At 40.5% G+C, this 21,440-nt stretch overlaps 1 protein-coding gene across 1 annotated transcript; it reads right to left on the reverse strand.

Annotated features, from left to right (window-relative positions):
- Positions 1–582: 582 nt before the first annotated feature.
- GPR68 (G protein-coupled receptor 68) lies at positions 583–19,980 on the reverse strand. The gene is made up of 3 exons (XM_068148782.1): positions 19,931–19,980; positions 19,122–19,234; positions 583–3,188 (listed from the first exon to the last, which is right to left on the reverse strand). Exon 3 carries the CDS (start codon positions 3,045–3,047, stop codon positions 2,028–2,030), a length of 1,020 nt encoding a protein of 339 aa, XP_068004883.1. The 5' UTR covers positions 3,048–3,188; positions 19,122–19,234; positions 19,931–19,980; the 3' UTR covers positions 583–2,027.
- Positions 19,981–21,440: the final 1,460 nt, after the last annotated feature.

The following is a 21,440-nucleotide window of genomic DNA, read 5'->3' on the forward strand; positions in this document are numbered from 1 at the left end:
ACCACATCAAAGTACCAACTCAAATAAGCCTTAATCCTTCAGATGATAGTTTGATGTAATATGGCATGCTCTGCAGTCCAGATGTCTAATTTAAACAAAGAGTAACAGTAAGAAGTGAAGCATAAACAGGACAACAAATATTTGATACTAAACCAAACCACATATCTTACAGCCTGCCAGGTCATGGTGGTCCAAGTAGGTGGCTTGGCGACTAACAACATACAAGCACAGCATTATGGCAGCTGCGGGTCCCTGCCTTATGACCCTGTTGTTACAGACAGGAGATTAGAGGAAAGATTAGGAGAAAGTAAAACTAAACAGCACTAAGAGTCAAAAGAAAAAAATGCATTTAATAAGCTAATTAATCCAGCCTGGTGAGTCATCTAAGTATAAAGAAATATAAAATAATTAAACAAACCAAATGTTAACCTAAGCAAACCTAATCCTCTCTTGAGAGTGTGGACATGAATCCTCTCTGCAAGGGGAAGGAGGAGAGACACTGTAGTACCACAAATAAAAACTGTTGGCCAAAGCCATAAGATAGTTCTTACAAACACAGAGTGAACAAACAGAGGAAACAAATAATAAAAATATTCTTTATTAAACATACCCCCTAATTTGCTAATTGTTCTCAAGGTATATTCCTTTTAGAAACTGATGACAAATAAGGCTGTGTTACAGTGACACACATCAGATACCAGGAGTAGGCTGTCTAATAAATCTTTTGATATTCAAAAAAAAAGAAATTAAACTGATCACAATGCTGGAAGTTATCTTCCCTAAACTACAGAGAGGCATTTCAAGAAAGTTTTGAAACCAGAAGTGAAAGGACGAGGTAATATTCATGGTGCAACAGTTACAGATACAAGAAGGTATGATGAGCAGATCACAAAGCATCATAAAATATTAATTATTATAATAAATAATAATAATTAAAAATAGAGAGGAGATGGTGGTAGAAAGAATACTACAGAGCACAACTCATACATCTTCAACTGCCATTATCTCCACTTTTTCCTGTTGTTGGTTTTATTCCTGTTTAAGAAAGAAACAGATCATTCATACATTATATTTCTGATGCTGCATTTACTGAATAATGACCAAACCCTAAGCCACAGTATCTGTGGGAGAAAACAGAGTTTTAATAGAATCCATGAGCAATTTCCTTACCAAATGTATTGTTATTTGTCTGCTGCACAAGACATACAAATTACAAAGGACACAATCAAAACCTCAGCAAGATGTAGAACTTAGATGTAACTAAATTTGTCTTTGACACAGGAGCTCTGAGAAGCACATGGGCGCAAAGTGCCTCATGTACTACCAACCACCTCTCCCTTTGCAAGTTATCAGACCAAATTATTTATGTCCATCAAGGCCAGGAGTTCCCATACCTCTGGTAGTCAATAGAAACTTTACGATGAGGTTAAACAGTCAAACAACTGACAACAGGTCTCAGGAGATGCTGAATGCCTTGTGCAAGAAAGTCACACATTATTGGATTGCTTATTTTAGGAGGCTTGCTCTGGCATGGTCTCTGCAGGCCTTGAGACTGACTAAAGGAGAAGTTTAGAAGTACATATGGGGGCATTTGATTCGTTCTGTCTCCAACCTTTTCAACAGATGATGGCGGCTTGTAAAGAATTATTTCCTCTAGATGCTGCAGAGGCAAAAAGAAAGCAGTTAAAGACAAATTCAGCAGAAGCACAGACCACGAGCACTAGCTTTTTCCACTCAGTGCAGTCATCAAGACATCAGTATTGAGTGGTATCACAATGCCAACAGACACGATTGCAACTCAACAGACTTAGTATGTGCCTGCCTCACTATTGCCAAGGTACAATCACCTCCAGAAGCAACATCGCTGTACTGCATTGCTAATAAGCATTTGGGAGGCAACATCAGACAGATACACAAACTCAGCCACAGTTGTAGATTTTAGATTTATGTCCCTTTTTTGATGAATCCTTTAGGCTGCCCATGTTAGCTCTGGAGAAGTCCTTCATTCCAGTATCATCATGTGATATTTATAATAATCCTGGTTGTTGCTCCTGCTCTTGTGGCCTGTTGGGAGTTTCTGGAGCATTCAGTGGATAGGATTCTTTAGTCTCAGGCCTCAGGCACCCTAAATGTGTTAAGCAAGAGTCTCGCATCTTGGCAAAGTTCTGGTAAGTGCTTTCACTGGAAAAACAGTACAATACTGGGTCAGCAACACAGTTAAAAGTAGTTAACAGGAGAGAAACATGGTAAATATTAAATATTTTCTCAGCAAATGAGCAGTTGTTCTCCAGCAAGCTGCGAACAACAAGTAGGATATGGTATGGTGCAAAGCAAACTAAAAAAATTAAAACAGTGCTTGAAACCAGTCGTTTAATTTGGATTTTCTTCTTCTTTTGAGTACCATGACTCTTGTGGACAACTCGTAAAATCCCACAGTAGGAGAAGGCCAGGAGAAAGAAGGGGAAAAGGAAGCCAGCAGAGAAGCGATAGTAATTGACATTGCACTCCCATTCTTTGATGGGATAATGCTCAAAGCACACCAGGTGGCTCTCGGCGTCCAAGCTGATCTCCCTGTGCCTAAAGACAAAGCCGCAGGTCATTATTTCTTTGGTCCAGATAACGATGCTCACAACTACAGCAGCCTTCATTGTCCTAAGCTGTTGAAACTGAAAAGGGTGCACTACTGCGAGATAGCGGTCAATGGAGATGCAGCAGAGGAAGCCCACACTGATATAGATATTCTCATACAAGAGGATGCCACAAATTTTGCACAGCAGCTCCCTATACGTCCAGTTGTCATGCTGTAAAACATACTGAAGCCAAAAGGGCAAAGAAAATATGTAGAGCAGGTCTGCTACAGTCAAATTGCAAAGGTAGATGCCCAATTCATTTTTAGCCTTGATCTGTAAATACCCATAGTACAGTGACAGGCAGTTAGCGGGCAAGCCTAATATAAATACAAATATGTACACCACAGGGGATAATGTCTGGTGGATATCATGATTAATGCTGCACCTCTCAGTTGCATTCTCTGTGAAATTCACCATCTTCTACTTCTCCCCGTGTATCACTCATCAGGGGCCCGAGTGAATAGATGTAAAATTTGATTTCATCCAGTTTCGTGTATTGCTTATTTCTTCCATGCACCTCTAGTCTGAAGTGATGGCTTGCTGCAGGATCTTAATAACCTGAAGGCAAAACACATGAAGGTCTTCATAAGGGATACAATTGTCAAATATAAAGTATGGGTTTCAGTAAGGTGTTTTTTTCCTAGCACTAAATGTATTGTAGTCCTTGACAGAAGAAAAAGCCTACCTGGGAAATCATGATTCTTATGAGTAAGTCCTAGTACTTACCAGAAAAATACCAGAAAACATTGTGTCCAAGAATGTCAAAGCAAGTTACAAACATTTGTCAATTCAGCTTTGCAAGTATCTGAAAGCTGAAGAAATATCATCTCTGTTTTGCAGATGAGGTACAAAAGCAGTAATTTGACTGGGCTATGATTGAAAAAAATTCTGGCAAAACAGCAGCCCACTCAGACTTCCTCAAAGGATGCAGAGTACACAAAACAGTTGATTTTTTAGTATTTTAGATAAAAGATACCACAGAATATGCAGTTCAGTCCATCAGGATGAAAAAAAAAATGTCTCTCTTACAGTTACTTGCAAATAGAATCCTGAAAGCAAGCTGTCTTTCTCTGTCAAAAGGACACTGTAAAACTCTGGCACAACGCATTCTCATGATCCCAAGTCCTACAGGATGTGCTATCACAGATTTGTTATTTGTCAATAACTCTCAGAAGCACTCTTTTACCATTACTACTATTTGTATCTTTCCATCTTCATTGAATCTGAATACAATTATTCTCACCTGAAGATTCTTCTATAACCCAAGCACATATCCATACAAACCATTCCTATGCTATACTACTACTATTTAAGACACTTAGGATCGCTGCTAACAATGGATTAGCAATCAGCTGAGCTAGGATAAGCATTCAGCCCTGAGTCAGCTCTTGGTGATTAAACCCGTGACTAAACCAAGGTGTCACATTCAGCATTGTATCACCTCATATAAAACGCTCACATTGCCACAAGTGCTGCAGCCTGGAAAAGAGCAGGACAAATAGTGCCCAGTCTGGAGATGCATGTTTTACCTGATGATGCAGAACAGCCAGACTGCACAGTTGTAGTGAATACTTTTGTAAGTATTTTTGTACTCTTCCTACAGCTTCAGTCAATATGGACTCAACAGGAGACAGCATTATCCAGGGACAAAGATAAGGCTGTGTTACCTTTTCCTGTTTACTATCCTAATCTGTATTTTTGTCGTCATCTGCTGTCCTGTCTAGGAACACAAATTTTTTTTCCAAGGCAGCCCTTGTGAAAACGTGATCATGCTACAGTAAAACTGCTGTCAACTGCACCATTTGAGCATGTTACTGTAAAAAGAAAAAAGAAGGAGGAAAAGGAAAAAAGGAAAAAAGGAAAAGAGGAAAAGGAAAAGGAAAAGGAAAAGGAAAAGGAAAAGGAAAAGGAAAAGGAAAAGGAAAAGGAAAAGGAAAAGGAAAAGGAAAAGGAAAAGGAAAAGGAAAAGGAAAAGGAAAAGGAAAAGGAAAAGGAAAAGGAAAAGGAAAAGGAAAAAAAAGGAAAAGAAAAAAGAAAAGAAAAAAGAAAAAGGAAAAGGATAAAAGGAAAAGGGAAAAAAGGAAAAGGAAAAGAAAAAGGATAAAAGGAAAAGGATAAAAGGAAAAGGAAAAAAGGAAAAGGAAAAGGAAAATGAAACCAACCAGCAACCCCCCAAATAACCCCCCCCAAAAACCCCAAAAACCCACACAAAAAAACCCAACCAACAACAAAAAAACCCAAAGAAAGAAACAACAAAAAACCAAACAAACCCAACAACAATAAATTTTTTTATACATTGCAGCGGCCTTTACTCATGTAGAAATTGAAAATTGCTGTATTTATGCAAGAAAATAATTGCCTAGCCAAAATAGGTGACCAAACCTTCCAAACCCTTCATGGTTTAACTTCAACCAGCATAGCAGAGTCCTATAGAAATCCTACAGCAAACTTAAAGACAAATGTAAACATTTTTAAATTGGAATATGTTTTTTTTTTTCCTTTGATTTTCCTTCTTTTCTTGCCAACAGACAGAACATCAGTCCTGGGTTTGGTGGAACTGTTCTTGGAGATCTCAGATACATTCAGTCATGGAACAACAGGCCAGCATGAGCTCCTCTCTCTCAAAATTTCTAACTTCATTGTCAAACTCAACTTGTTTAAAAGATTGGTTTGCTCTGCTCCTTTCTTCTCACTCAGCTCCTTTGGGGGTTAAGAGCCTCATTCCCTCCACTGTGGGTGGCACAATAGGTATTATGGACAAATCAAGCACAGCAGCATAAATGCTGCTTTTAAGGGACCAGGGACCGGGTTTGGTTTGAAGCTGGCTACAGGAGGTTGCCACAACCTTCACGTGGAATAATGATGCTGATGTTAGAAGTGCAGATACGTACAGCAGAAAATAATCACTGAATGCATGTACAAAGTTCCCAAAGGACTGTTACTTAGGACCCGTTAGCTCTCTTCTAACACTATCCAGTTTCTCAACAGCTTCATACCAGCACACGGCTCTTCTATCTACTAGTTACCTGGCTTCATGCCCACAAGGACAGTGCACAGAATCTTGCTAAGGCAGGTTTTGTAACCTACTTACCCCACTTTTTCCAATCCAGTTTGAGTACTTGAGTTTATATTTGATATCACTTGATTCCTGTATGGTAATTTGATGTCTTTTACTTGTGAGAGTTTGCGTGCACAGGATGATTGACACGCCTATTACAATCTAAAATGCCCCCAAATCTGGTATCTCTCATCTAATCTACTAACCAAAAGTGTCCAGTCAGTGTCCAGCTCCTGATGATGAGGCTAAATAGTAATTTAAAAGCTGTTGACAAATTTGAAAAGTCAAAACTGTCTTTAGCATAGTTCAGCAGTGCTCAGATTCGTTCGGTGTTAGCCAGTGAGTCAATATGAATCACAGGAGGAGAAAAAGCAGATCTAGTCTACAGCTGCACTGTTTTTGGAAACTGTTTCTTTTCCTCTAAGAGCTCATCATGTTTTTATTAAATTATGTTTATGTCATGGAGAACAATTGTAAAAATAATTTCTGTTTAGCTTAAAAGTCTTGCCAGAATGCTGAATGTGATAGAGACAGCAAAAGTATTATTGGTATGACATTATGCTAATGTAACATATACCCCTGATTACAGCAACATTTCCTGCTCCCCAAGGAAGTGCTGGAGTGGGTTGTTTGAGGGGGCAGGGAAAGTACAAATTCCTTCACCTTGTGCTGACAAACCCTCCCCAGTTTCAAAGATGAGGATGAAAAAAAGAAGTCAAGATTCTCACTTTTCAACAGCTGTCTCACATGGACAGCTTTTCTGGTCAGTGGCAGCAGTGAGCCAGGAAATCCTTCACTCATTCCAGCATATTCAGTGTGTGCGCTCTGGGACACCTTTGTGCCCTCTGACCTGACTAGTGACAGGCACAGCAGTCGAACAGGAAATAAAAAGGTAGTTCACCTTTCCCCAGCACCAAGTTCTCGACTGGCCAGGGAGTGAAACTGATTTTTCAACAAATCTTCTATCAATGTACTGCAATGACAATGTTAAATATTATAAAGAATATAATAAATACCTTACAAGTTGTCTGGAAAAGCGGAAACTGAAGGAAAGGTGAAGGAGGGTATGGGAGAGGAAAAAACAAATAGTTCCTCCATTACTTGTGGACCTCATCTGGACAGAGGGAGGAGGAAAAATGTAAAAAGTTGATGTATGACAAACATCTGGGGTGCAGATAATCCTAAAGCTGAAAGCAGTTAGAAACAGGAACACACAGGCATTCCTTTTAGACAGCTTTAATATGGAAATAGTGCAGCTGTGTGATTCTTTAGAGCATAGTTTATGTAGTACCTTCAGGTCTGCAGATATTTGCAGGCAATATTTCTCTCTCCTGTATGAGAGACGATGCCCATCTAAGACCAAATTTTGAAGACTCGCCATTTACTTGAGCTCTAAATAATTCTCTTGCACCTGGATTAAAAATAAGACAAGGATCCCTGGGATTCAGAGAGCTTCACTTTTTCTTAGTGTAAATGAGTTAACTTTCATTACTCACTAGACACTTCAACAAGAGGTTGTCTTTTCCAGCTCCTTTGTGCCTTAAGTATTGACAAAAACAGGACCACCACCAACCCTGCACCATGGACCAGAGAGCAGCTCATGTGTTAAGTATTGTCTGCTGGTACTGACACAGGAAAAAACTTTTACAATGAGGATGGTGAAACAGTGGCACAGGTTGCCCAGAGAGATACCCCATCCCTGGAAATATCCAAGATCATGTTGGAGAGGGCTTTGAGCAACCTGATCTCGTTAAAGATATCCCTGTTCACTACAGTAAAGTTGGACTAGATGATCTTTGTATATTCCTTTTAACCCAAACCATTCTACCATTCTAGAAGTGTCTCAAGTAGAAAGAGCAATAAAGGCAGGTAAAGATGTTTCTATTAATAGGCAGAAATGTGATAGACAGACAATTACACAGGAGGCACAAGTACAGATTGTAGATCTAAACACAAGACAAGGGAGGCGATTCTCTCTCTCTACACTGCTGTCATGAGACTCCATCCGAAATACTGCATCCAGTTCTGGTGATCCCAGCACAAGAGGGACATTGAGCTGCTGGACTGGGTCCATAGGAGGGTCATGAAGATGATCAGAGGGCTGGAGGGCCTCCCCTATGGGAATAGGCTGGGAGAGCTGGGGCTGCTCAACCTGGAGAAAAGGCAGCTCCAGAAAGACCTTATAGTGGCATTTCAGTACCTGAATGGGACCTACAAGAAAGCTGGGAAGGGACTTTATACAAGGGCTTGCAGTGATAGGATGAGAGGGAATGGATTTAAGCTTTCAGAGGGTAGAGTTAGATTAGATATTAGGAAGAAATTCTTGACAGTGAGACACTGGAACGGGTCGCCCAGGGAGATTGTGAATGCCCCCTCCCTGAAGTGTTCAAGGCCAGGCTGGATGAGGCTTCAAGTAACCTGGTCTAGCGGAAGGTGCCCCTGCCCAGGGCAAGGCAGTTGGAACTAGATCACTTCCAACGTAAACCATTCCATGAAGCTATGAATCTATGAAGTATGTAGCACCAGATGTGTTACACAACCACACTTGGAAAGCAGCCTCCTGCAATTTACTATTGATCTGGAACAATGGACTAAGTTAAATGTGCAATAATCTGTCCTTTTCAGGGTGTTTCAGGGTGTTTCAGTGTTTTCATTATTCATAATTTTCTAATTGCTATCTTGTTCACAATTGGACAGAAAATGCAATTACTAAATCAACAAATTATACTGCCTTAGGAAGGAGCATTTAACACAAACAGGGTTTAAGATCATCTTGGGCTGAAAATAAAACAAAAGTCATTAATGGCAAGTGGAAAACTACTGTGTTTGGAAAGGAAAAAAAATCAGATTGTCAGTATGCAATGGGGAACAGGATGGATAACAATGCACTTTGGTTCACTCTGCTACTGCTGAGAAGAAAAGAATAAAAATTGGATGCAGTACTGAAAGGATACAAAGTCAGGTGTCATCTCTACTCATCACTGGTGAAGTCTCTGCAACATTTTGCACTCTAGGAGATACACAGTCAAACTAGAAGCTGTCCAAATATTTTGGGTAGCCAAACTATATAATGTCTATTTCTCTGTTTTCACCAATTCAAAATTCTATTCTCTTACAGACAGGAGTTTCCTGAAGGTAAATTGATAGTGTTTGTGAGGCACTCAAATATCCTACCAGGATCTGTTGTGGGCACAGCAAACAAATAGATGATAGGCACATTTATTAGAGGTAGAAACAATTCTAGTGAATAAGATATTTTATCCTTGTATAGGGCAACATATTACACAGCTACTCTTAGGGGCACAAGGCAAAGCCACAGAGAGATACTCAAGCTAGTACTGACTTATTTCAGGGGTTAGAAACAGGAAAGCTGCAGTGGTGTTATGCTTGGCCTGGCAGATCAAAGGAAAAAGGTGCAGGAAGAAGAACAAGGTGATTCCAGTCTACTGCATTATGTTTCTACAGGAAAGGTACTCAGATTTAACTCAAGCATCTCAGCAGTGCACTGGTTTTGTTGAGCTCCAACAGAATTGGCATGGGTCATACTGAGACAGAAGTCCAGTAGAAATAAAGAGTCTGCTCATTAAAAATTATGGCCTAGTTTAAATATGCAAGTGGGCTAAAACATGGCTTGCACTAGAGACCTCAAGGTTTCTAACTCCTATGTACTCTATCTTGATCCTTGCCTTCTTTTAGTGCTGCTCATTTTATGTGAACCATCAATGTGTCTTTTAAGGGCATGAGATTAATTTCTCTACTGACCACATAATGTAGTTTTTTAATTAGATCAGTTTCTAAACCATGCTCATTTATTCTGGATTTGAAGAGATACCACCCTAAAGACAGAAACATGGTCTCTAAGAGTATAACTTAAGTCACTATAAAGGAGTATGCAGAATTTTGGTTTTGTCAAATGTCTGAAGAGCAGTTGGATGCAAGGAGTTTGTTTCTGTCTTTTTTTCTGGTTGTTTTACTTGTGAAGCTTTAAAAATAAAAGCTCTCTTACAAATATAGCTCCCTGCTATACTTACTTTCCCTTTTGTTGTTTGGTTGTTTTGGGTTTTTTATTCTGTCTGCTTTTTTTGCATTGCAAGAACAAACTCTATATGTGCTTCTCTTTGCTTGAGAGTCTTCCCAGAGGCATATAGCAAAAAAACAATCAAATGCATCTTTTTAAACCTCTGAAACTACCTTACAGAAATTGGAAAGGAAAAAAAAAAACAAGATCAATTGCACCCTAAAGGGAATTCCCTTCTAAAGTTGTCTTAGGTCCACACACAATGTCTGTTAACTCGTAGGTGGACCTTTTAACACGAACTTCCGCATACAGTAATTATTACTCTGTGTGTCTGTTTCAGTGGAAGGAAACCAATAAAGTATTCCATAAATTACAAATCGCTTTACTTTCGTCACCATTGTATGACTCCGTTTATAAACCTATTGTCAAAGAAGGAAGCCAGCAACATTTTTTCAGAACCCACATAAACAAAAGCCTAATTAGTCACCGATGTCTAATTTCCCCTAACACAGATACACAATTATTCACAGCATTGGGTAAACCACTCCATTTGCTTAGGCTTTGATTTCCTGGGATATTGTAGCAACTTCTTAGTTTTCGCTTACCAAATTTCTCCAAAGTTTGAGGGAAGCTAATTGCATTAAATATTTCATTGCTAAACCTTCAGATACCATCTGGCCCACAGTGGTGGGGTAGTTGAAGATTTCATGCCCTCAGCTTATTCGTTACTAGGAACTGATTATGTGGATTTGAGTAGCAAGTTTATATTAAAATACTTAAATCATTGTGCTGGTTTTGGCTGAGAAAGAGTTAATTTTCTTCACAGTAGCTGATATGGAGCTGAGCTCTGGATTTGTGACCCAAACAGTATTGATAGTCCAGGGAAGTTTAGTTTACTGCTGAGCAGTGTTTGCACAGTGTGAGGGCCTTCTCTGTCTTCTCACACCACCCCATCACTGAGTAGGCTAGGAGTGTACAAGGAGTTGGGAGGGGACACAACCAGGATGGATGACCCCAACAGACCAAAAGGCTATCCCATACCACAGGGCACCATGCTCAGAATATAAAGCTGGGGGGAAAGAAGTTCAGGGAACATTTGGAGGAATAGCTGAATCAGTATGGATCAGAAACTTAAATGTTCTCTATTCAACCTGCTTCCTAGGTCAAATAAACTCTAAAGTAAGCAGGAAGCCACCTAGGGAGCAAGCAGATGAGCACTTTTGAATGGTCATAAGAGAGTGAAGGTACATATTGTGTATTTCCCTATGATATGAGAAGTCAATAACAAAGCATACTCTTACAGTAGAAGACTAGTAAGGATTTGGGGTTCCTGGTCACATACCAAACTGAAGTTGACAACAGAGTTTTATAGAACACACACACATATCAATCAGCAGGCTGTAGCTACTACCTCTCCATCCTATATATATTCTGTAATGCTCTGCAAAGGTACACGGATCTTCTGGGATCCGCTGTCTGTGGTCAGAAGTGCAGGGAAAAAGCCAGAGGTGCCGCAAAGTCGAAGGCTGAGATAGCCAGGCTTGTTTAGTCTAAAGGAGATCAAACTGAGAACAAACACAGCAACAACCTTCAAACATGTTAAAGATTGTTTCAAAGATGAGAGAGGCTGGGTTAAACACCGTGAAAAGCTTTCCACCAGCAAAGCCAAGTGGAGCACTGGGATAGCTAGTGCATGGGATGTAGGGCTATCACTACAGAAGATCTTGAATTTTTGCAAACAGCTTGAGAATGTTTCAGTCATTGCCCTTTGAAGGCAAAGAAATGTTTGGTGGGCTCTCAGGATTTTTCCATTCTGCTCTCCTCTACTGTTTGCCAGGTGACGTGACACAACTCATCACACTCAGTGACATGCAACAGCAAGGAAACAAGTTGTATAAATCTGACATGAATTAAATAATTTCCACAAAGGAATTTTGTTTTGGAATAAACCATTTTCTAATTATTTTTTAATGAAATGTTTCTAATTTTGAATGCTTCCCCCCACCCCCCCCAGAAATGAGAGCTATCTCAAAGTGAAATCTGCATGGCTTCACATGCACAAAAACTAACACGTAAAAAAATCCATGTTCTGCTGTTGTACCATTTTCCTTCACGCTTTTAATGACTTTGGACTTTTTAGATGAGGCCTGCACATAAGAAGGACAACTTGACATGAAGGGTAGGGCAGACAGTCCAATATCTCAGACTGCTTTATCTAAGATTGGGGGCCTTTTTACCAAATGTGAGGGCTGAACAACCAGCTGAGCACGGAGAAGTGCTGAAAAGAAACACTTTGGAAAATCTCTATTTATAGTAATAAAAACTATACAGAATGTGTAATTTCAGGCAAGCAGCCCAAGTGGTATCAGGGAGGTGAATCACGTAACAGGAATTAGTCATGCCATAGCTACCTCAAAGCTTTTAAAAATGACCCTCATCTGCCCCCTCCTTCCTGCTAAGAGGACGATATGACCCAACAAGTATTTCACCTCTGAGCTTTTGTGTCTAGCTCCTGCCTACAGGGGACATGTCCCTGAGGTTTTGTGGATGGCTTGCTCAAATACAGGAGAGTGGGTGGAGGAAAACACCTTACAACACTTTCTGCAGAAATCTTCTATTCCCTTATTCTGCAGAGAACAACTCCAAATCTTCCTTTCTCCTCCATCAATATCTCAGTCAAGTCAACCTCTCTCTCTACAACCCTCCTTGATACAGAAGTAAAAGCATCATCCTATTTCTATTGCACAAGCAGTAGGCAATTAACTAATGATCAATCACAGACAAGAGAACTGTTTATAATCCTCAATCTGTATTCTGATCCTCATTTAAAATGATAGTGAAAGAAAATCCAAGATTATGCAGCTCTTACTGATTAGAAGCCACACAAGCCATTGTCAACTTGCAATACCACCAGGAAGGAGCAAGAACTGGAACAACTGTGTTGTAGCCAGGGATTGAGAAACAGGAACTTTACCCTTCTGAACTAAATGAGTTCTGATTCATTTTACCATCTACAACCTTGGGGAAAATCACTCTTCTGATTCATTTTCCAAAACTCTGTGTAACTGCCTTTTATGTTGCAGCCTGCTCTGACGCTAGCACTGTGCTCCATCAGGAAGCATCTTGCATAGAAATCAATGACTTCAAGTCTAGGTCTGTTTTGCATTTAAATGATTTTTGCCCTCCTCATTTTGCCAGCATGCCCCTCTATCTCAAGCACTGCCACACAGTCCCTGCTTCACAGAGAACTGCTCAAAGGGAACTGTGGCCCCGTGGGACTCACCCCACAGATATTTCAGCAGCCTGAACATGGGCCACCCATTTCCAGCATGGCTCCCTGTACTGGTCATCATGAATGTCCCAAGGCTGAACAAAGCCAGTCAGCTGTTAGCCTGTAGCTTCACCCAGGTGCTTATGGCACTACACAGACATAGCCAATGCACAACTTTCTCTCTGTGCATTTGCTCATACAGAAAGAGGAGGGGTGCTGACAACAAGGAAGGCAATCCTTTCTGCCAAGCCTCCCCAGTATCCCTTGCTGGTCACAAAGGAAAATGTGTTCAAAAACTAACAAGTTGGAGACTAAAGCAGGGACTAAATTATCTTTCTGCTTCCATATTTTATAATGCAACTGCCTGCAGACAAAACAAAGTATAATTAAACCTACACACCAGCACATCATACCCTCCAAACAGAACCGTCTCATTAACCAAAAGTAGTTTAGAAAGCAACCAAATATCTATCTGTACATTTTTTTTTTATCCTCTTTTACTAATACCTCAGTGGACAGAACTGATTTGGCAGTGCCACTGAAAAGTTGCAGCTTGGGACACCAATAATCAATGCTTGACTAATGTTTGATAAATAGCAAAGGCTGGCTGAGAGAAAAAATTCTGAAGAGACTGAGCACATCTGTTCAAGGAGAAACCTCACGTTTTCATTATTCCACACATCAGGAAATAATGATACATTCAATACAGTAATCTCTCTTTAAAATGCTATTTTCTGCATATATGATTCAGTATATGAACCACTTTGTTCAGCCAAAATTTTAAGACATGTTAAAGTGAAAATCTGCTTGCAATATTTGGAGATTTTTCTCTTCCTCCACTCCATTTTTCTTTACTATGTTCTTTTTCTTCTGTTTTGATTTACTTTAATCAGAGACAAAACTCATCATGGGATGGGAGCCTGTTCAGTGGAAACATCTAACATCATGTGCGCTGTGGCCTTTTAAAACGGGAATGATTTCTTCGTGCCTTTGTACTATATTTGTGTTTCTGGCTTACACTGATCCCCACTGTGAGCGTCAAACATGTTTCTGTTCTAGATCCAACTCTTTCTAGGCTAGCACACCATCCACCCTTCCACGCACTATTGTTTAGCTGCGCTCACTTCCTTTCAAAAATCAGTTGAATCTTTTTTAGGTCCTGTTATGTATTTCTTCTTTAGATCAGGCTTTTACGGGGGGGTGGAGCTTTTGCACATGCATTTGTGCATGTCTTCAAATAGACCCCCATCTAGCCCACAGAGATTAAACTCTTTTAAGTTATTACTTTTTGCTGCCTTTAATTAAGCTTCCTCCTTTTTTGCAGTTTCCCTCTTGGAGATTAACCAAGTTTCCTTTAGATCTAAGTCAATACTCTCACAGAAGGTGTGTTCTCCAGTGTTATTTTTCAGACGTCTCACGATTATGTAAAAGGTTTTCCTCTGTGCTCTTTCCCTCACTGTTACTCTCACTCCCTACATGACTACATGACCATTGAAAACAACAGTTCTTTCTGGGTTTGTTGTTTCTTGGTTTTGTTCTTTTGGTAGTTGTTTGTTTGTTTTTGTTTTTAAATACTTGAGGATAGAAGACTCCAACAACCTTGTCTCCAAAGGATAAATAATTCTAAACAAAGTACTGGCATCTGTAGGCCTGCTTATTTCTTCATTTCCTGAATTTCCATTTCCTCAATTCCCTTAATTTTAATTTAAAAATTTTCTTTTAGTACTCACATTATTTTAAGTGCTAGTACCTTGCTTTCATTAAGGTTTAAAAAAAGTCTGGCCTTCTCTTACTCCCAACTGCCCTCATTTCCCTATGTTCCTATATCTGTCTGGCCTCACACATAGTACAAGTGCTCAGCACAGGGCTGCTCAGTTCCTGCACTTGAGCATCCTGCCTAAAAGCATAAACACTCTTTCTAGCACCTCTCCATTCCACCCTTTGGATGACACTGCCATTCACACAAGCAGTGACTGCCCACTTGCCATATCAGAGCTCCATCAGGTTTGCCACCTCTCTCCTTGAACACAAATCCCAGCATCCTGCTTGAAGGCACAAACTCAGTTACCATATGCTTGAAAACCAACTGACTCTTCTCTAGGCTTCTTTTAAAGAAAGTTGGAACAGCTTGGCCTTAATAATCATCTGGATAAAAGAGGCTCAACACAAAAATGGAAAAAAGTAGTTGAAGAACCTTGACCTCACAGAAACAAAACAAAACCACAATCCCTTTTTTAATAGTATGTGATGCCACAGCAAAAGTTGCAGCCTTACTGTAAACTAGTCATGTTTCCCAACATACATCTAACTAGAGGAAAGAGAGAGAATCAAGTACTCATTACAGAGGAGTTCTGACAAGCTCTTGGGTGGGAGATAGAAAAAGCTGGCACAGGAGATGTGAGACTCCCAAACTTGAGAGACATTTGGAAATCCAGATCCTGCTCTGGGGTGGAGCTGTAAGATCATCTCTAAAATCTCGACACAAGTTCAAATTCCAAATAATAATAATGTCCTGATGTGATAGGTTAAGGGATTTTGGATTGAGTGCCTTGCAAGAGTAAAAGATAATTCCTTGTTTGGAAGCTATGTTTGATCACTTCTCAAATGAGGAGAATAAAATAGATACATCCTCTAACTAGATATGTGAGTAGATACTAAACCATTATCCATCACGGAGTAAAAATTTTCCTTCTTCCTTTGGCAGATGGAAGACAAAATGCTTCCAGATATAAAATAATCTAACTCTAATTGTTACTAAAATATTGAGTTTTAAGAAAGCCAAGCCAAGAGATCTCTGTAATAATATTTACATTCTTCTCTATGGATGTTGTCCATTCTAGCATTTTATTTGGGTGTCATTAAAGTGACTTAAGCTTAATAGCTTGCTTCCATTTACTTTTCTAATGGATTGGGTTTTGTCCTCCCCTTTCTCTGTTAGCTACCTAATCTCCCTTCAAAGCTGTATGTCTTTGATGTTGACCCACAGCAAACAACATGAGAGAAATGAAGCTTGAAAGCTTGTGGAGGAAAATTACAATGTTCAGAAATGAAAGACTAGGCTCACCCTAGCAGCAATATCTTTCTGTAGCAGTTTTTGAGTGGAGAACATCAGGACAATTCTCATGGAGTGGCAGTAACAGCACCAGTGCTCTCTCCATTACCTGTAGACCAGATCGGTTTTGCAGTTCTACTCACCTCTGGCACAGTTACAGATCTGAGCCTAAGGAGCCCCAGATGAAACTCCAAGACAACCCGGTTGGAAACAGATTTGCTGCCACAGTAACAATTTCTGCCAAGAGGGCTTCGTGGAGAGTAAGAGAGTACACTTTCAGGTGAACACGATTCTCAGTCTCCCTCTAATAGTGTTTTAAACCTTTTTTTCCCCCCCTTCTCCTTTTTTTCTTTCTTTTTTTTTTTTTTTTTTCCCCTGAGACACAATAGCCACAGCTTCCAGATGAAGTACCTAAAATGTTCTCCTTTTGCTATCTAGTACATTAGCAGAGTTCTGAGCATGGTTTCCAGTGGAGAAAACGTCATTTCAGTGGATGAGAGTAACTGCAGCGCTATTCTCAGCTGCTGATTACTAATACCCTAACTTAAAATTATTGGCCAGTTTCTTCTAAACATTAAAGCTGCTCTGTGTCTTTTCAAAACCAGTTGCCATCAGTGTCAGGGACAGCAGCTCTGCAAATGCTTCAGCTGGCGGAATAATTAATAACAAGCACTAAAAGCCACTCAGAATAAGCTTTATAAGAAAAACAAACCTCTTAGAGAAGATATTCAGCTAATTACAAGGTAATGAGCCTCCCAAGGCCAGCACATGTGGAATTTCCTTTCCACAGTATTTCATGTACAAATAATTAGCAAATTGTGTAAAGGCCCTCACGAATCTGAAGTTTTTCTTCTGTTACCACCACACTGACACAAGAATAGTCAGCAGGAATGAAGTTCCAGAGCAACATGAATGCACCCTTGGTCAGGTCTGGAAGAACTGTTAGGAAAAAAAAAAACTTTCTTCTCCATGCACTGCTCAATGGGATGGCAAGAAAACTTGCAGTTACGGGATCAGCTGGTCAATCTGAGTGACAACATCCACAGGTCCAGTGAGCAGAGGGAAATTCGAATTAATGTGCACACCTTTGTATGCCAGGCCTTGTGCAACTGTGCTCAGCCACAGGTAAAACGTTCCCAAACTGAACCACCTCAGGAATCAGCCATCTTCCATGCTCACCCTATTTGATGGCATCTCTTATGATGCCACCTATGTAGATGTAGCTCAGCTGGGACTCATTTTCCTCCCTCATGTCCCCTTTCCCTGCATCTCCCTTTTCTCTTTTGCCACTGTCTAGGATTGCTTACACTCCTCAGGTCCCGAAACAAAAGTATCAATTTTTGTCTGCCAACCACAAACTGAAATAAATACAGCTCACTGCAGATGTCAAGTGAGATGAGGTTTTTAAATGAGATACTGGAACTGCCACATCTTTCTTCATTTAAAACTTGTGGTATTCAAATCACAATGCTGTGATGTAGAAATTGGTGCTGCCAGGGCTGTGTCCCACTATCTCAGAACAACATACTGGCCTGATCTTATAAACCCAACATTTTCTCACAGTGTACCCCCCAGACCCTGGAAAGACTCCTAAATGTTGAAGATGTACCTTCTATGCTCTCATCTAAATTACAGCTGCATAGCATCCAGTGTCAAATAAGCTGGAAACAACTACCATCTGCCTACTCCTTCATACAACAGAGAGTCTTTACAATTGCACATGTAGCAGCTGCACAATACGGGGGAACAACATACTAGTCAAAAGGTTGAGAAGCGGGAAGGACAGGGTGAGGCCAGTAAGAAATGTTGTTTCCTCAGAAGAGTAACAGAGAGTGGGTTTGCCTTCTCAATTAAAGAAAATGTGAAAGAAGAAGTGGTCAGACACTATACCCTTCTGGAGCCAGTGCGAACACAGGGTGCTGATGTGGAAAAAGTCACGGAGGGAGCTGATTAACAGGCGACTCAGAAAGTCCCGTAGTGCTCATAAAGACAGTGTCATATTTTATGAGCCTCTACATAGCTGCTTTTCCTTGCCTCACTGTTAAGTTTCCTTAAATTTTTATTCCAAATATCTGCAATCTGAATAGAAAAGGACAGGACAAAGATGTGGAGGTTTTGAAGACCAGGCTGGATGTAGCTCTGAGCAACCTGATCTAGTGTGAGGTGTCCCTGCCTGTGATAAGGGGGGGGTGGTGGAATTAGATGATCCTTGAGGTCCCTTCCAACCCTAACAATTCTATGATTTTATGACATTCTTCTCAGCTTCCCAAGCACACACGAAGCTGATCACTCAATTATTTACTTTCTTGCTTCTTTACAAATACTGTTGAGAACCAGAAAAATGTAACACAGGAAACCTACAATAATGAACCAAGGTTTTTAATCCTATTTTAAAAATAGATTCATTCCTGACCAGACAGATTTCTATTCACTAAATGAACCTTCAAACTTCATGTACACAAAGCCAGGTTCTAAATAGCAGCAAGAAAGGTGGCTTGCTGTTTGGAAAATAACTCTGAGATGCAAAGATAAACCTACATAGATCTACACCAGAGCACCCACACACCAAGGTATATAGCAATTTCCTGCTAGGTGTAACTTCTGGCTTGTGTTCTCAGAAGAAATTAAGTGTTTAACTCACTCACTCACTGACAATTCACAATAAATATATCACAATAAGTTATAAATAATTCTACTGAAATTCTCTGAAAATGGGTACTGGAATTTAAATACTGTCTATTGCTGAAAACACAAAACAGTTCCTCATTTCACCTTAACAATTTCATCGTAACAATACAACATGAACATTCAGTTCTCCTTGCACCTAAGTACAACTCAAGAGACTTCTTTTGAAAAACTTTTATTCAAAACTCTCAGTAGTAGGAACTTGCCAACTTTTGAATTTGTAAATTCTTTGGACATGTTGCTATGGTTGAGTCCTTCGACTGCCTTGTTGTTTTGCCCTAGTTGTTTTGCTTAACAACCTAGCCAAAAAACTGTCCTGCCACCTTTCCAGAGGTCACACCCTCACATAAGCTAGTCCAGTGATGGAAAATTAACTTTAAGAATGCATAGATGAAAATGACACTCACCTGTGAGCAGTTCATGCAGAGGTTTCCCCTGCAGTGTGAAGATCACAAAGCGTCCCTTTTCCCAGCTCATGTTCAGGCTGCTTGTGAGGCTGTCCACCCAGCTGTGAGTAAGACTGTCAGTGAAACAGTGCAGGGAAGGAGAAGGAGGAGGAGATTGTGTTTCAGCTCCTGTGTTCTTTGTGGCTCAACTGTGAAGGAGTCAGCCCAGCCCAGCCTGCTCCTCCCTCACCCTACTCATTCATAAAGGGAGACAATGAGAGTGCCAAAAGCAGACACTAAATTCAGAGACTGCAATGCTTGGGGAGCAGTTTTCACACATTCCCCACCACCACCACCTCACAGAAAAGAACCAGCAGATCTGATCACAGCAGCTGGTGCAAAGCCTGCTGCTTACAGCTTGTCTAAACACACACAGATGTTGCCTCACGCAGTATGCAGAGTGTTAGTGCTGTTACCAGCACTATTTACAGTATGTTATTTCTAGAGCCTGCTCAGATCAGACCCTCATTATGTCCAAACACAGCAGAAGCTGATCTCTGCACAAGGGAGCATCTTCTCTGGCTGTGCAAGAGCACAGACTGTTAGGAGGCGTTTCCTTCCTCTCTCATCTACACAGCAAGACAGACAGAGGCATACACAGATCAAAGGGCTTTCCCAAGGTCATTCAGGAAGACTATAGTAGATGTAAAAGCTGACCTCCTGCTAATTCACACCACTACTCTTATTCCCACAGGAGTGTAAGCTGCACTATGGGACAGGCATTAATGTTTCTGTAACCACCTCAGGCTCTAAACTGGTCCCTAACTCACCTGATGCAGAGCTCTGCTGTGCTTCTGTAGGGACAGCAGTTACATTTCACACATCGAATGGCTCCTAACGAGAGCTCTCATCTGCCCACTGAAACGGAATGACAGGGCTCCACGGGCCTGTCTGGAAATGAGAGTCGTGTGTGTTGTACTCTGAGACCTTCTCTCCATTTCCAACCTGGTGGTAAGCAGAATAACATAAGAACAAAAACAAAGAAGCAGAAAATCCCCTCAAACAACAATGACAGCAAACAGGGAGAAGATACAGTGGCATTTACAAAACTCCAGAAGTACCCATGGCTACCCTCTCTCTGTCAGGGCCTCTGGCAGATCAGGGAATTTAGAATTATCTGCAGTGTTAAGGGTCTTCTCTGAGTTTCTGAGTTTCTCCTCTCTGAGGAAAAAATGCAGCAGAACAAAAAAAAAAGGAAATTATTGAACATGGTCAGAAAAGGCTACAAAAAGCAGAGCCTGGCAGGGCCCACCACGCTACTCAGAGAGTGGCAGAGATGCAGGCGGCATGCCCAGCTGAATGGGCCAGGCACTGGCTCCCAGGAACACAGCCAGAAGTTGAACAAACTGTGAAATACTAAAGAATATGAAGGGTGGGTATCAAATTTATCAGGGCTACTTGTAAAGTTCCTTCTTCTCTTTGTTTGTGGTGTGATTTCTTTTAGTACTCATTTACTATTGATTTAGTATTTATATCTATTTTTATATGCATAGACAGAAATACATACCTACTAAGAAAATCACACAGACTGGGATCTTTCAGGAAGCAAAGTGAAACATTTGTTCCAATGCCTTTTAATCCACAGTTATGTATCCTTGGATATCACTGCTCTTTTATTAGACTTAAAGCATCTATAGAGGATACTATTAATAAAATGAACTACAGCTGCTTCCTTCATGATATGTGTGGTATTCTTCAATAAGGAGCATGAGAACATTACACTGGACCACTGACCTGCCCTGAGAGCCTGCCAGGGCAGGGATCACTTTGATATCCAGGTCTGGTTGGTGGCTGCAGAGAAAGGGTCCAGCCTGCAGAAGGGGAACAAGTCATGATGAGACTTGCACACAGTGACTACTCCTTTCAGCACCAGGAAAAGCAGAGACACTGGTGGAAGTAACATCCTGGGCTGTAACTCTTTCTTAGTTCCTAACTTGGATAAAATTCTCTGTCATGCTGAACTGCAAGTGTGGTCAAAGATGTGTTAGACAGATGTTAGATACAAGTGTGCAGAATATCCAGAAAGCTGAGCCAGAGCCTTGGTCATCAGACACAGTATAACTCTATCAACATGTGCTAAAAAGGCAACACTTAACCAGTGCAGCTGGTAAATCAAATCTCCCAAGTGGAGCAGAAAAAGTCACTTCCATAAGCCTCATTTTCAGAAAATTGCAGAGCAAAACAAACTTTTCATTCACCCATCCAGGCATCCTGTTTTGCTTGTCTCAGCATGCAGATGCTGAAAAGCAAGTCTTTAAAATAAAGGGATTTGGTGGGTTG

The sequence above is a fragment of the Melanerpes formicivorus genome, unplaced genomic scaffold (assembly GCF_026170545.1).
Source record: "Melanerpes formicivorus ecotype bairdi unplaced genomic scaffold, bMelFor1.0.p_v2 SCAF_17, whole genome shotgun sequence".
NCBI lineage: Eukaryota > Metazoa > Chordata > Aves > Piciformes > Picidae > Melanerpes > Melanerpes formicivorus.

Bases quoted from the DNA above. Each gene is read 5' to 3' on its own strand.
- GPR68 (XM_068148782.1), bottom strand. From the start codon at position 3,047: ATGGTGAATTTCACAGAGAATGCAACTGAGAGGTGCAGCATTAATCAT.